Genomic DNA, 16,586 nt, shown 5'->3' with positions numbered 1-16,586 from the left:
CAAATTTGCTTCCTAATTAAATCCCAGTGTAGCAGTTTCAATATGCCAAACTTTCAGGAAGATTTGGATGTATTTGTGATACCTCTGAGGTTGATAGTTGTCATGGTGAGCATGTGGCTGTGTGCCACATGGCACTTAAAATTGTAACTTTCTGTTTCAGTTTGGTTTAGGGCTGCCCCTTTTATTTCGAAAGGCCCGTGGACCGGAAATAGTTTCTTTGTCACGTAGCGTAGCCCGTCAAGTGTCAACACGGTTTGTGGACGAAACAAGCGTTCATTGAACACAATGTTGGATTGGACCACAGTCCCCTTGATGATCCGGAACACAACACCTTATTTCTAGACTCTCCGGTAAGTTAGAATCTATTTCTGGACTGTTTATTCTGTCGTTAGCCTGTTAGCATAATTTTCAGCCTAGCTAATGGGGATAACGATAGCTTCGATCTTAAAAACATTGTCCGGACTTGCTGCGTTTACTCGTTCTGTTATTAAATGTCACGTGTTTACCCTTTCAGTGTGTCGTTCATCTTAATTATAGCCAGCACAATGAGGCTTCAGTGTTTTGTGTTTGCCCTCACATGCTGAGGTGACTGACAGCAGCAGCTCGTTTGACACCCAGTTACACTTAAAAACAAATAACATAGACATGGAACATAGAACAGTGGTTCCAGAACTTTTTACAGTGGCGTACCCCTTCAGACATTTGACATGAAGTCATTTACGCCCTCCTTCTACACACTTAAAAAAAATACACTTTTTTTTCTTAATCAATTTGAAATACTGAATTGTAGTAATTCCGGTTGAAAATGTGTATTTTACATGGTCACCTTTTGATAGTTTGACATGAGCACTGATAAATAGATAATTAATCAGCCTAGGTATTTTTATACCAGTCTGATGTTGGCGTCCTTCCGTTTGGATGGCTTGAATTTCAACTTCACTTTTTTGTCCACTCTCGAAGTTTGCATATTCATTTAATAACGAATAGAAGGGGAAAGTTTAACAATCATGAAAAAGCAGTATCCTAAATACAAAAATGCATAAACCAACGATAAAGCCTCATTTTCGGGGGGAATCCCCACTCACACAGGTTTTCACTGCTTCCCCGTGCAGTGATTGTAACACCAATATAAACGAAATCTTTCAGATGAAACACTCTTAATGCACAAAATAGTCATCAAACATAGTTATAGTTGTACATATGATGCACACAGAGCAATGAACAATTTCATGCTCTGTCTCCTTAATGCTCCATTCACCTTACCCCGTGAGGCGTTCGGGCACACTCGTAATTGTGACAGTTTGCCGCTAATTGAATTCCATTTTTATTCACGTACCGCCTATGACAATTGGTGTACGCCACTTTGCCAACCTACGAAATAGAACATTGCCTTTTACCTTAATCAAATAAACAACATAGGACATGGCCTTTCTTGTGCCTTTTATACAAACAAATAGCAAATTGCATTTATTTTTCCTTTAAATAACATAGTACATGGTTTTTATTTTTCCTTTAAACAAATACCAATAAATAACAAGGAACATGGCCTTTCTTTCTGGTTACAAACAAAGACGTAGACCATGCTTTCACATTCCTTTATAAAAAATAACATAGAACAAGGACTTTTCTTTTTCAATGAGAATTAAAGTATCCTTTGTTTCCTTAATAATAAATAATGTAGAACATGGTCTTCATGTTTGTATAAAAATAACAGAACATGGCCTTCATGTTGGTTTATAATTTAAAAAATAATCAACGGAGAATATGGTCTTGAGATTGGTTTAGAATTTAAGAATACTCAACAGGGAACATGGTCTTCAGGTTGGTTTGTTCTCTAGTGACAGGCCTTCTAGTGACTTTCTTTTGTTTGTAATGTATGATGTTTTAATGGGGAAGACACATTCTAAGTGTGCTGGATGAAACAGTCCTGAATGACCATAAGCCACAAAACCATTACAATAATGGACATTGAGCACTTGGTACTAAACTTGTATTATGTACACAAATGTTCTGACTACAAATGAAAACAACTCCTGCAGTTTCAGTTTCCTTTTTTTTTCTTTTCTCTCAGACAGTGCTTGTGAAGGTTCTGGAAGAAGGAAGAATGCCGGTGGAGAGCAGTAGCAGCGGTGTGGTCCGGCAGGCCAAGCAGAAGAGAAAGTCTCACAGTCTGTCCATCAAGAGGACCAACAGCACTGAGCAGGAGCGCTCGGGCCTGCAAAGAGACATGCTGGATGGACAGGTGATGATTTCTGTTCTATTTTTTTTGTTTGTTTGTTTTTGTTTTTTAAATGATACAATTACAACCTGGTTTGTGCATATTTAAACATAAGCACATTAGACAGTGTAGTAGCGTAAATAAGATGGGTTTTGTGAGCTGGCCTGTAGCCTGCTAGTAAGCCTAAGACGATTAGATGCTCATGCTCACCAGTATAAGAACATGGTGGCTCAGCACCACACCGTCATTACTGACAGGTCTTCGTTTCACTATCATGCTTAAGACACACAAGTTTTTGTATTGCACATTTACTTTCACTTTTTTTTTCACTGTTACGTTTTCTTCTTGTAAGACATGATTGAAAAATAAGTATAACAGAATAAAACGGATCACGCCTTTTTCCACAGGACTCTATCCTATTTGTGGCATTGGATCGGGGCCGGAGCTTGAATATGCCATCGTCTATTTTGCATAATTGGCCGTGACACGTGCATGTAATTGTTATGAACAAAAAATGAGCACAAAACATGAGAAGTAAAACAAATATGTTTAGAAATACAAATGAACTTCTTTTTTTGTGTGATGATCATTGAGAAGAGCGGTATGTGCTTTCATGTCAGAGTCTCTTTAATGTATCCAATAAGACCAGAAAAAATCGCTAGATTTACCACCAGTCGCTTTTGTGAAAAACTGAATCTAGGGCTACATTCATACTGTAGGTCAATTGAGATTTTTTTTGTGACATGTACATGTATACGTTCTCTCAGGCAATTCGTACAGTCTCTCAAACATTTCTAACATTTCCCGAAATGTTGGCTTTTCAACTGTATTGAAGGGGTGCATTTCTTTTGCAGTGTAGTGATCGACACTGTCTGTGAGCATGCAGCATTTTGCTCTGTTTAGTTTTATATTTACTTTGCCGATTAAACCCCTCAGTCAATGTTGACTGGCAGGACTAAGGCTCTGCTGCACCTCCACACAGGCTGTGGCATTCGGCTTAGAAATCATGGCTTTTGTGCCTTCATTCATATTAGCGTTTGCTTGCTAACTTGCTAACTGTGTCTGTGTATGAAATCACTAGTAGCCCGCCTCCACGAAGAGGCTGAATGAGAGGAGGGTTCACTCTCTATAGGGTTCATTCCACTATAGAACCAATGCGCACAGACACATGCAGAGTGAACCTTCTTGTCATCCCGCCTGTGTGGTACAGAGAGAGGCGATGAAAACAGACATATATGCACATGTCAATTTGTCGAGATGGCAAAATTATCGACTTCGGGTTTTTTTTAATCATTTGATTAGTCGTTTATCGTGACAGGCCTACTCATACGTGACCTGTATCAGATTTTTTCATGTCTGTGTGAACAGCACAATTCCGATTTTTTCAAATGCGACTCAGGCCTCATTCGTATGTAAACATAAATCTGATACGTATGCGATGCGACTGCAGTATGAACAGTCAGGTCGCATATGTGCGACTTATACGTCATTGAAAGGCAGGTTTTGATGTGCTTACCGAGACTTGGATAAAGGTACTCACCGATGTAGGCAAAAGCTCTTCTTGTGGTCTGAAAATTATTTTTAAATGTGTCAGTGAAGCCGCTCGCGGCAATGTCCCAGCACCGACGTGTGGGTGGATAGCGCCGAGATCCTCCTCCGAACAGACGTTGCAGCAAGTTCTCCACAAACTGCCATGGCCACAATTCTTGCCCTCTTTCTTCTTAATCTGCTATGTAGGATCATTGGGTTAAGAAAATATTGACTCCCGGTACACAAAATTCTTGAAATTGCCACAAACGCGTAGAGGAGAGCACACACACGGCATCAATCTTTACTTCTGTAAACACAGGGAAATGCGTGTAAAGTTGTGCTTTTGGGCATGCACGTCACGCTTTGCATTCACATTGACAAGTCGCAGTTTTTTGGTAGTGCGAACGACCACATAAAAAATCGGATTTTAACAAAAAATCCGAATTTGGCATCATACCCTGCAGTGTGAACATAGCCTCGAGGGGTCTGAATACTCGCTGAACCAGGGGTCACCAACGTGGTGCCCGCGGGCACCAGGTAGCCCCCCACGACCCCATGAGGTGCCCGCAAGCCTGCTTTTCATTCAGGTTTTCAGTTGTGGATATGTTAGTTGTGGATACCGGCATTTTGTGAATGTTTTGGTAAAACAAGCATATTTGATTTGTTTGGTTTGAAATAATGTATGAAAATCATTTCTACAAAAATTAGTAGCTTGTGGCCATTTTCATTTTTTAAAAGTAGCTCTCGCAAGAAAAAACGTTGGTGACCCCTGCGCTAAACATAGCAACACTGATCCCTCCTACAACATCTTCTTATTCTCTGGCAGACCAGGTGCGTATGTGGTGTGTTAAGAAGCAGAGGCATAATGTCATCTACTGTCCATATTTGGGACAACAAGCTACATTCACAGACCGTCCTATTATAATAAGCGAAGTCGAACAGGTATTTATTCATGACGGGCCGCCACATATAAATGACTGTATGGGAAACACTGAATCAGTAACTTTGTCCACATGATCTGAAGTTATTATTCAGGGTTGACTAAAACCGCCTAGGTGACATATTGTATAGCCCAGCATCATCGGCTCCTCTCCTCTTGACTTGTTGTTTTTTGTCGCTCTGATCCTATTTGGTTCCAGTCGTCTGATAATCTGGAATGTTTGGCCAGAATGGAGGTGAGTTTCACATATTGTGTGAGTGTCTCGTGTAGTTTGGATTATGAGCCATTGCACTGGTGCTGTCATGTACGTCTAGTTAGAGACAAGCTCACATGTTTGGGCCTTCTTGTGTTTCTTCTCCTTAGCCCTTTTTTTTTTTTTTTACTGAAGAGATTTCTTTATGGAAGCGAGGTGTGATGACAGTGACAAATGACAAATTGTTTTTCTTCATTTTTCTCTGTCGTCATCCTGAAGTGCTCGCAGGCCAAAAAGCTCTTATCTTGTGAATGCTAACGACACACTTGACTGACCTCATACAGAAGAAAGAAAGACACAACAACATAAAAGCTCTCCTATGGACTAGGGATGTCCTGATCCGATCTTCAGAATCGGGCTCGGCTGCCGATCCGCTGTATTTTGAAGATCAGATAATATCGGTTTACGCCACAAGATTGGGCCAATCCGGTTGCCGTATAACGTTCATAACTCTGAAAGAAGAAGAAGAAAACGCAACACCACAGTGCAAACATGTACACGGTGTACTGTGGTGAAGTTACTTTCACTTGGGACGTTGAATATTCGGCTCTGCAGCTCCTCTGTTACGGAGCATGAATGGAAGCTACCGGGATTAGCTTAGTTTATCTGTGTGTGTGTGTGTGTGTGTGTGTGTGTGTGTGTGTGTGTGTGTGTGTGTGTGTGTGTGTGTGTGTGTGTGTGTGTGTGTGCGCGCGCGCCACTCAGGCTGGATGAGTATACTGTATCTTCACCGTGTTGTGTTTTACTGTACTGCTTTAATGTAAGGACCATTTTACAATGCCTACTGACGACGTGCAGGTTCTGAGTGAAGAAAGGTGAGAGGCACGTCTATTCTTGCACCTAGCTCGTATCAACCGCCATATGCCATTCTCGACACACACAACACGTTTCCGGCCTTCAAAATAAGAGCGCTCTTTGTCACATTTGTCTAATTGTGTAAACAAAATAAGGGTGTCATAAATAATAATACACAATTGAAATTACATCTGCAACATCTTCCTTAATCACAAGCATGGGAATTACAGTTTGTTGAATATTTTGTAGCAGTATGTGCTGAGCACATACTGTACATACTGTAATTCTCAATTACTGGACAAAATGGGCCAATGATGTATTGCATCAATACATTTAAATTTTTACATTTAATTCATGGGCATTTTATTCACTAACCCAAACAGCACACACTCTATGCTGGTAAAATAAGTGGAAAAGATAAAAAACAAAATTCTAAAAAATTTAAACGGAAAAAAGAGAATTTGGGAAAAAATTTAACGGATTTCATAGGACCCTAAGAGAGTTTGTTGTTGAGTTTATTATATATTCAAAATCACACCACAAATTGATCTATAACCTTGACAAATTATTAATCCTACCCTAAAATTATTTTGCACACCCGTTTTTTTCCCAATTTTATCTTTTATTGGATGGACTTTTATTGGATTAGGGAGCTGATTCACAGAGGTTTGTTACAAATGCCAAGCAATATTGTTGATAAAATAATAAGTATATAAAAAAGTAAATAAAAAGTACATTCAGCAATACTTTGGTTGCATTAATTTTATTTCATCCATCCATTTTCTATACCGCTTCATCCTCATTAGGGTCGCGGGGGCATGCTGGAGCCTATCCCAGCTGACTTTGGTACACCCTGGACTGGTCGCCAACCAATCGCAGGGCACATATAGACAAACAACCATTCACACTCACAGTCATACCTATGGGCAATTTAGAGTCGCCAATTAACCTCACCTGCATGTTTTTGGGAATGTGGGAGGAAGCCGGAGTGCCCGAAGAAAACCCACAGAACATGCAAACTCCACACAGAAATGCCCAGGGGAGAATCGAACCCAGGTCTTCTCGATCTTCCTGTATTGGCCAAAGTGCTAACCACTAGACCACCGTGCGGCTCCACAAATTCATATGTGTAACAAAAGCTTATTGTTATAAAAAATGTGGATTGGGACATCCCTACTATGGACTCATCTTTATAAAGTATAGTGTGTTTGTGACCCTATAAGGAGCTTCCTCCACTAATCAATCCACTTGACTAGAACCAACCAGCACCAAACTTTACCTTCATAGATATTCCACTTCATATGTCAGATGGTGCCATAGTGCTGGTTCCTGCAGTGGAATTAATCATACCATCATGTAAGGTTTAAGTGTTCTTCTCTTGGTCTCCCTGCAGGACTCCAAATTGCCTCTGTCCCTGAGGACCAACCTGATCGACCTGTTCAGTCAGATTGAGAGAGAGTTTGAGAATCTCTACATCGAGAACATTGAGCGTAAGTCAGGCTTGGGTTTTCTTCATGGAACCCTAACACTTAATGACTATTTAAAGCTCTTATAAGTGTTATTTGTTCAAACTTTTTACAGAAAAAATGGGGGCCACTTTTATACATTTTGTACATTAAAGATGCTAAAAGCAGTCCAATGTAAGTCATTCTAAGCAAAACAGCCACATCTTAGATTTGTGTTATAGGTGACAAATCAAATTAGTGTAATATATAGGGCTGTCAGTTGATTAAAATATTTAAGTGCAATTAATTCCATGTTGTCCATAGTTAACTCATAATTAATCATAATTAATTGCAGATAGAAATAGTTGTTTTTTTTAATCAATAATAAGTAGGGATGTAAATCTCTTTGTGGTAAACGATTCGATACGTATCTAGATACATGGGTTGAGATACGATTAAAAAAAACTATATATTTTAAAAACAGGATGATTTGATGAGATTCAACGGTTACTTTTGTTGATGTAGACATTAATCTTGCATTATAAAATAAAGAAGCCAATTGTATAAAAGTGGCATTCTTACTGTATTTTCAAATGTGTAAAAGAGCACATCATATCCCTAAGCTTGCTGTAAGGCAGGGGTTCCCAACCACCAGGCCGCGGGGAATGTTCATGTGCAGTGATAAAAATAAATAAATAAATAACAACAGCAAATTTCATGTGAAGGGTTATCAATTTTTGAAAGAATGGACATTATTTTATTCAAAAACTAATATATAGTTAAAAATCCTCCAGTTTTTGCATGACCTGGGACTTGTCCCACTTTGTTCGACGGTCATTGAACGCACCTTCTAACTCCCATGGTGCACAGGTAAACTACTATACTGTATTTTCTCCCTTTTTCTTTCACCTCATATATGGTCCACATGCTGATGCTATGTGGGAATGCATAAAGGTAAGATTTGATGACCTTTTTGAGTGCTAATGTGCACCTCTCTGAAAAACAAACTCCAGGCTAATACTGGTGGATGGTGGGTCTGTATTCATTTAGTGCTTTAAATTTAATGATGTTCCTGTCATAGTTTTACAAAATACATAATAAATAAGATCAATTAGATCACTATAATGTACGTATGTTTTGCTGATGTGTTGAAAATCTTTCCCAGTGACTAGATAGCGCGCTGCTAATGTTCTCGTCTTCAGTCATAGTCACATTGACACAAGCCCCCAAATAGCTGTCCTCAGCTGTGCCTGCCGGTAACTAGCAACTTGTAACCCAAATTTTACCTTGCAGTTCAAAGCAAAAAATGAGCCGAGAGACGACTCGCATCTAAAAAACATATGTTAGTTGGGACACTCGCATGCCAAGGTACCACTATATAAATGACAATTTTAAAAAATACGGCAATCCAACTTTGCATTTCTTTCTGACAGTCAATGTACTTTGTGACAACTCAACACACAGCGACAGTATTATATATTGATTATATATCATAATATATAATTCATAATCAAATTTATTTTTACAAGGGGGCAAATAAAAAAATAGCTGTGGGCCGAAAACGGCCCATGGGCCTAACTGTGGACACCCCTGTTTGAGACAGTCTCAGCATATATTACTACTAAACTCTGCACAATCAAATTTGTGTCGAACGCTCTAACATGGTGGTGTGTTTGACTGACAGTTCGCAGAGAGATTGAGACGTTGAACGATCGCTTGACTGCGGACGGTCAGACCCTAGAAGGCACAGACTTGGCCAAAGGAGCCCTGAAAACAAAAAGTGAGTCACAGTATGGTTTTAAGTACACACATTTAAGTAAAAATGAATGAAAAATGTGTTTTAATGGACCTGTTGCGTCGTCCACAGCGAGTCACAGCACCAGTCAGCTGTCACAGAAACTAAAGACCACCTACAAAGCGTCCACCAGCAAGGTAGGCTCATTTACTAACATGTAATTCTGCAGAAATGTTTGCTTGCGGTAAAATCGTTTCATTGGATTGACTGAGAGGTGTTCAGTTGTTGACAAATTGAGAAAATATTAGGGGGGAGAGTTACTAGGTAAGTGTGTTAGAGTTACAAGACTACACGTTATGCACATTCAAGAGAACAACTGTTGTCCTTTGTCGCCTCTCTGCTCGTAGCCGCGTTCAAACTCTTGCCACGCCCCCGTAGGCGGAGCCCGCAACTTCAGCGTAAGCGGGTGGGAGTTGTGGGGCGGAGACTCATGGGTAACTTGTTGCTTTCTCACCCCCCTACACCTTGTCCCCCACCATGCCCTCCCCTTTCTTGTGTGCCACTATGCATGAACAGCCCAGCCGGGGGGTGGACACGCCCTCCTCCAGAGGCTTGGTCATTCAAATGTAGGAGTCTGTGTGAGATCAAGCGCCTGACTCATCTCCTTTTTCACTAATCAACCCCTTACGTTGCTTGTCCTCATACTGGTACACTGTCCTACAACAGGAAGCAGGAGCTACAGTTAATGTCTATTCATACTGGTACAGCACACTTTTTAGGTTGCTGCTTTGAATCTGCTGTGACCAAGTGTGCCGCCTGCATCACCAATACACAACATTATGTCTGCTCACAGCGAGAAACAAGCTTCATTCCCACAGTGTTATGTATGTCCAGATGTAAAAGGAACATGGCGGGGAAGGAGCTGATAGATAGACCCAGAGGGGCGATGCAGGGAAGAAATGATGATGATCAAAGGTGATATATAGTATGTTAGTCAGCGACGCGCAATCAGGGTAGGCAGGTGAGGCAGTGAAAAAGTAAATAACAAAATAAATATTGATATTTTCCAATTGAACTGTCTTATAAATGCATTTTCTATATGATTCCAATCATTTTTAACATTGTTAAATAAGAATTAAGATGAGGCTGCAGCGAATCAGTCCGCTCGGCTTAAGTGCGCAAGCTGAGCCTGCCGTCTTGAGTCCACTGAATGCACTGAAAGGCGGATGGCACGTGCTCCAGGGTAGATGTAGGTTATCATCAGTGTGTGACTGAGGAGTCAATGGGTTCACTTCGGGTACCTTGTAGAAAGGCGCTACACAAAATCAATCCATTATTATTATAATACTGTATGTCATCTAAGTGTGACATCATTATTCTTTCTAATCAGACAATAAAATTAGGGGTACACGATAATTATCAGAGGGATATAAGGAATTATGACGCCATATCAATAAATGCCATAACATTAAAAAAGGACATCTAGGTATCAGTAGTAACTTGTTTCTACTGTCCTTCCATAGAGAAAAAAATCTAGCGTCCAGCAGCACCAGCTGGAGGTAGATTTAGCAACAAGTCAAATGCATTAAAGTTATGTTTATGCTTTGCTGAATTAATTTAATTGCCAAGTTGGAGGATTATATAACGTCAACAGAAGGTGATCAGACTTTTACAACAAAGATGTGAGTAAGAAGTATTTGAAAAAGGTTTTAACGAAAGTGAAATATTCTCTTCTGTTTCCCATCCTCTTAATGAGCAACCTGTATTAACATATTAAAAACTCCAAAGGAGTCAGTGCCCCACCAGCCATGAACCTCACCGCACGTCACTCACGGTCAGTGTTTGTGGAGGCTGTGGGTATGGCCTTGTCAGACTGCACACTGCAGCGTCACACTGCTCGCCCTCTTTACAGCTTTATTCTTCTATCAGCAGCTTCTTTGTTAGATGTAACATCAGAACACACTGTCATTGCTACACAAGTTACTACACATCAGCTTTCTTCTCACTTCCACTGTGTGTGCTTTTGATAGAAATAACACAAGAAGACCATCCTTGTCTTCATCATTATGTTAGATAACATTCAGCAGCCACAATTTATCCTTGTGTGTCTGTTATTTGGGATTTTTTTTAACACTTGAACCCTTTCTTCCAGTTGGAACTTATTTAGCGGCCTGTGTCCAAAGCGAGCCAAGGGTCCCGTTTGTATCATCCCTATCTTTAAAGTAAACAGCTCAAGTATTAATAATTAAGAAGCATAATAAGATGTTGACGTGACTGACATCAATCAATGTTTGGCATTATCATATTGGACTTTTCTTTGTTGCGCTTGTCCTCACAGTAATGCTCTTTATTACCTCAAGCCCTCCAATAACATTGCTGTTGCTTCTTAGCTTTGGTACACTACAAGAACCCTACTGAACAGCTCCTTAGTGACCCTCAGTTGCTCTCATCCACTTCTTGCAGGGTTCCTACACACATCTGCTTATAATAATGATACAGTAATATTATTATTGTTAAATAATATTTTTGTATTCAAGGAAATTAAATTATAGCATTCATTGAGCGTGTGACTAGTGATGTCCAATCATGCCAAGTGCGGCACTTTCACTATCACGTGTGACCTACCCTGAACCAATGCTTGACGTGTAGGAACCCTGTAGTCCACTTGATGTGCTGTAGTTGTTAACGTACCTGCTCTGCTTTTCAGATTGTGTCCAGTTTCAAAACCACCACGTCCAGAGCTTTGTGTCAGCTGCTCAGAGAGTACGTGGGCCACAGAGACGGTATCTGGGACCTGAGCGTGACCCGGACCCAGCCCATGGTGCTTGGTACTGCATCTGCAGGTACACATGTCTGTTATTTTTGTCACCAACTTGTCTGCTTGTCGTTTTCAATTCTGGAAGTAACGATTTTATGTCCAGCATTGTGTAGTGCTGTGTAGCACCGCCCCTTCAGCTACCGACCACTGTGCTTGGTACCCCAGTAATAGGGCATTACGTACTGTTAGACTGTGTTTTTGGATGTCATGTGATCCGCCTGTTGGCTGTATCCCATCAGACCACACAGCCATGTTGTGGAGCATCGAGACGGGGAAATGTCTCCTCAAATATCTGGGCCATCAAGGATCAGGTATAGATCTTTTAATCTCCAAGAAGTCGTGTTGTAAATGTGTAGTTTTAATCGTTGATTGCACTTGTTTGTATTTCTCCAGTGAACTCCATCAAATTCCACCCCACTGAACAAATGGCGCTAACAGGTACTCGCCACAAATCCAACTTCCATAACGTTCATGTCAGAGTTTTTGATTATTTTTTTTTTTATTGTGTCGGTTAACGCTTCTAAGCATCTGGAGACCAGACAGCTCACATCTGGAGGTTCATGGTGCAGTTGCCCACACCGCAGCCTGTCGTTGACGTCAGCGTAAGCCTCGACGATGCCCGCGTGTGTCTTTGTCACCGTTTGTTGCGCTGTCCAATAACAAAACCTCCTGCAGCAACCCCTCTGCGACGACGACGTGGACGTTTCTGACAAAGACGAGGCTGAGGTGGAAGCGGAGGGTCCCAACGACTGCCCATCTGTGCGTGTGGCATCCACCACGCTGCGCAGCCACCAGGGCGTGGTCATTGCTGCCGACTGGCTGGTGGGGGGCAAGCAGGCGGTGACGGCCTCCTGGGACCGAGCCGCCAACCTTTACGACGTGGAGACATCGGAGCTAGTCCACTCGCTCACCGGTACCATGTTGTTGGCTTACATGTCGTGAATGAGTGTCCACCGTGGAATGTGACGATGACTCCTCTTTGTGTGTGCAGGTCACGACCAGGAGCTGACGCACTGCTGCACCCATCCCACCCAGCGCCTGGTGGTCACCTCATCTAGAGACACTACCTTCAGACTGTGGGACTTCAGAGACCCGTCCATCCACTCCGTCAATGTCTTCCAGGGACACACAGAGTTAGTCTCTCAAACACACAAAATGAACTGTTTGTAGCTATTTGTTGCCAGCAATAACCACATTTCCTTACAATATTACACAATATTGCACACAATATTGCACTTAAAGTTGATATTGTCTTCAAAACAAGACGTGTTTGCATTCATAAGCAAAAAGACTATTCCTGTTTTCATGTTGCTCAGAATATTTCAAATATTGTTGCTAACATCATGACCACAAAACAAAATGAAAAAAGGCTGTTTCTTTCCACTAAAAAGCTTTCAGACACAATATTTACATTGTGTTGCCTTGGCAGTTTTGTGTCATATGTTGATTAAAAGCATTATTTGTATACGTATTATCATGTATATGTATACATATTGTACGAATATAACTATCTTCTTGAAGTCTTTCACATACTGCTATAAAAATATTATTGTTGATTGATGCACTCCATATAGGGATGTAACAATTACCGGTATTAATGATTAACCGCAGTAGACGGTTAGTATTATCATTTCAAATTAAAATGACCTAAACCCGTACTTGATAACCATACTTCGATAAACTCACAGACTAGTGACACTACTCATTTCCTGGAGAAGCAGCCGTTAGTTATGTTGTGTATCTCTCCTCAAAGCACCAACTCTTAAACAAAAGCTCTCGCTTTCAAACATGGCGCCCGTGTGCCCTTTCAAGCCCTATAAGTGGCAAGACATCTTTATATGAGCTAATATTGGGCTTCATGCAGGCATATGCCTGGGGTCCCCATTGGCTGTTTAGTAACTACAAAAACACCTTGATTTGGAACTGGCAATCTGAAAAAGGTGTTTGTTTACGTGTCTCAAACCTTTTCACAAAATTTGTTATAATCTGCTAATACATTAATATAATGTGTATGTGTAAGCTGTCTGTCTGCACGTTGAGAGTTGAGCAGCGGTAGCTGACGAGCTAAAAGTCCGATCTGTCAGCTTGTCGTTCAGCACAGCTGTTTAAGGCGTCAGGGAATGAGGTTTACTTGCACAGCCACCCCTGCTGGCATCTGTTACACTAATATGGTGACTAATGTGGTGGTAGGTGTTGTGTTCATTGAAGACAATTTACCGTCTTCAGTGGTCGTAAGTGGATTTGTAAACATTGAGCTTATAATCTTGCTTTTTGCAGCACGGTGACGTCTGCTGTCTTCACGGTGGGGGACAACGTGGTGTCAGGGAGCGATGACCGCACCGTCAAAGTGTGGGACCTGAAGAACATGAGGTCACCCATAGCAACCATCCGCACAGACTCTGCTGTCAACAGGTCTGAGGAGATGACTCACACTCATTCATATTTATATTTTTCTCACTTTTGTCTGTTTGTGTATGGAAACCTCCTTTAATGGCTCTATCTGATTTTTTTTTTATTAAATAAACTTTTACTTGTATGTACAATATGAATTAGCAGTTGTGATGTAATACTATATGCAGAAGTTTATGTAATGTGCATCACTTCAAATGTGCTCTCTGCAGGATCAGCGTGTCAGTGAGTCAGAAGATCATTGCTCTCCCTCACGACAATCGGCAGGTCCGACTGTTCGACATGTCAGGAGTGCGACTGGCCCGCCTGCCCAGAAGTAACAGACAGGTCGGTACCAGTCTGAACAGTACATTTGTATGACCATTTGAAACATATTGTTACCTCTCTGACATTGAGCTTTACAATCTTTGATGTCTTTCAGGGTCACCGCCGCATGGTATGCTGCTCAGCGTGGTGTGAGGACAACACCTCCTGCAACTTGTTCACGTGCGGCTTTGACCGCCAGGCCATTGGCTGGAACATCAACATCCCCGCCCTCCTGCTGGAGAAGTGACCCCGCCCCCCACCTTGTCGTAACATGCAAGTCAGTGGAAGGTCGTCACGTGTCGTAATCGTATTTTAACCCAACAGCTTCATGCGTCTTTGTGACAAAGTGACGACTCACTGCTGCCAATGTACACTGAACACATCTTCTCGCCTTGTGTGTGTGCGTGTCTGGGTGGGCAAACACACTTTGATCATAGTGTGTGTTGAGTGTTTGAAAGAGACTCCTGCACATCTGAGAGAAAAAAAAGTGTGTCATTGATAGAAAAACAAAAGCACAACACAGAAGCTTTATTGTGACCTTGATGCTAACAACATCATGTTGCTCTTCATCATTCAGTGGTCAGTACGCAGTCTTTTTGCTTAAGTGTGTACCCAATGAAGTGTTCACTGTATTTGTTAGAAATACCTTTACATTAGCATGCTAACCAGCCAGGCCCTTGCAATACCACTTTGTACCCCAGGAGGCGACAGTGAGTCACTAGCGTTATGTAGGCTCAAACATATTTGGCACTTAAGCAGTTGGGAACATTTTAGTCAACGTGATACTTGAAATGTTGCTTGTCAGTGTTTGTAAGATAGCCAATTTAGTGTTAGCTATCACTTCATCACTTAACACTTAAAAGGTCACTGACATGATTTAGCAACTTGCTTAAATATGATCTATATTGTTTGTTAACATCCTCTGTCTGGTACGCCGCCATGTCTGTTTACATGTGAATACACCTTAACGGACGTCACTTCCGGAAATGCCCCAGTTCCAAGACGGATGTTTGCAATCTTTCCCGCAACACACTTTAAATGTATTTTTTACGAATTTACCGTTCGCTTTGTAAAAACGAAGATCGTACAACATAATTACAAACCATACATAACATTTAAGCAAAGTTGATAGATCATGTTAGTGACCCTTTAAGAAGCCCCTCCCACATTGTGACAGTAATAAGTCAGGATAAAACAGGATGCTAATACATTTTTTTTATCATTATTTAATTGTTGAACTGCTGACATATTAGCATGCTGTCATGATGTTTGTGTCTGAGCACACTGCATTAGTATTCGTATTACTATTCCAGTAAATTGAAAAAGATTGCACTGTAGAAGAAAGGAAAGGTAAATACAAGAAGTGAAAAAAGCATGTGTTTTAAGATAAATCTCTTATTGGAGAAACAAGCCAAGAAAGTATTTGAGGACATAGAAAGGATGAGCATTTAGTCATTTTATCCGAACTTTTAACTCAATGACATGGCAGCATGATGAGACACTCAGCAGTTTATTTCTGTGGTCGTCCCGCTTCTGACTTTTTAACAATAGCTTGTGACTTTTTGCCTTTTGGGGGAATTTCTCAAGACCTAAAGCCACAGTGTTTCATGGTTACACTTGTAGGATGTCCTACCTAGCATGTGTAAAATGTTTTTTTAATCACATGAAATGTAGTATAAAGAGCACCAAGTCAAGTGTATTTTATCCAGTTGACTGACTGTGTATTTTATTTTTAGAGATTTTTCTCCCTCACCATGAATCCCAAATATCTACTTTGACTGTGATGTTCAAATATTGGTAACATACTAATGCCATCAATGAATTCAGAGTAAAGGGCACACGTCAGACATTGTCACTCAACATCTTCACACAAAAGGTAAACTTTAAATCAACCTTATTGCAGCTTTGTCAGTGTTCGCTGTGTAACACTTTGTTACATGTCAATAAAGCAGTTTTGTTCTTCACTCACCTTTTATGTGATGTCTGTCTTCCCCCACTGGCCTCTCACTCGACTATTGCACAAAATGTTGCATCATTTAAGTAATTTATTTGCAATCATAAAAATAGTCTGGCTACTACTACACTCTAAACTGTCATTCCAAACATCTCCTTACATCCTTAGAAATACAAGTACAAG

The 16,586-nt window shown here is 40.9% G+C and overlaps 1 protein-coding gene across 4 annotated transcripts; it reads left to right on the top strand.

Moving 5' to 3' along the window:
* Positions 1-198: 198 nt before the first annotated feature.
* Positions 199-16,413, top strand: LOC129177528 (WD repeat-containing protein 37). 4 transcript variants are annotated; one of them, XM_054768760.1, is made up of 16 exons: positions 199-350; positions 2,072-2,242; positions 4,888-4,923; positions 7,130-7,226; positions 8,866-8,961; positions 9,049-9,113; positions 9,324-9,410; positions 11,624-11,759; positions 11,974-12,045; positions 12,128-12,172; positions 12,260-12,336; positions 12,410-12,647; positions 12,726-12,867; positions 14,012-14,146; positions 14,356-14,470; positions 14,565-16,413. In XM_054768760.1, the coding sequence occupies exons 2-16, from the start codon at positions 2,105-2,107 to the stop codon at positions 14,694-14,696; spliced, it is 1,611 nt and encodes a 536-aa protein (XP_054624735.1). In that variant the 5' UTR covers positions 199-350; positions 2,072-2,104; the 3' UTR covers positions 14,697-16,413. The 4 variants fall into 4 exon arrangements, with proteins under 4 accessions (XP_054624735.1, XP_054624736.1, XP_054624737.1 ...); XM_054768761.1 differs by lacking the exon at positions 4,888-4,923; XM_054768762.1 differs by lacking the exon at positions 9,324-9,410.
* Positions 16,414-16,586: the final 173 nt, after the last annotated feature.

The sequence above is a fragment of the Dunckerocampus dactyliophorus genome, chromosome 2 (assembly GCF_027744805.1).
Source record: "Dunckerocampus dactyliophorus isolate RoL2022-P2 chromosome 2, RoL_Ddac_1.1, whole genome shotgun sequence".
Classification (NCBI taxonomy): Eukaryota; Metazoa; Chordata; class Actinopteri; order Syngnathiformes; family Syngnathidae; genus Dunckerocampus; species Dunckerocampus dactyliophorus.
Note: the sequence above shows the minus strand (reverse complement) of the source record. Positions and strands in the feature narration are given on the sequence as shown.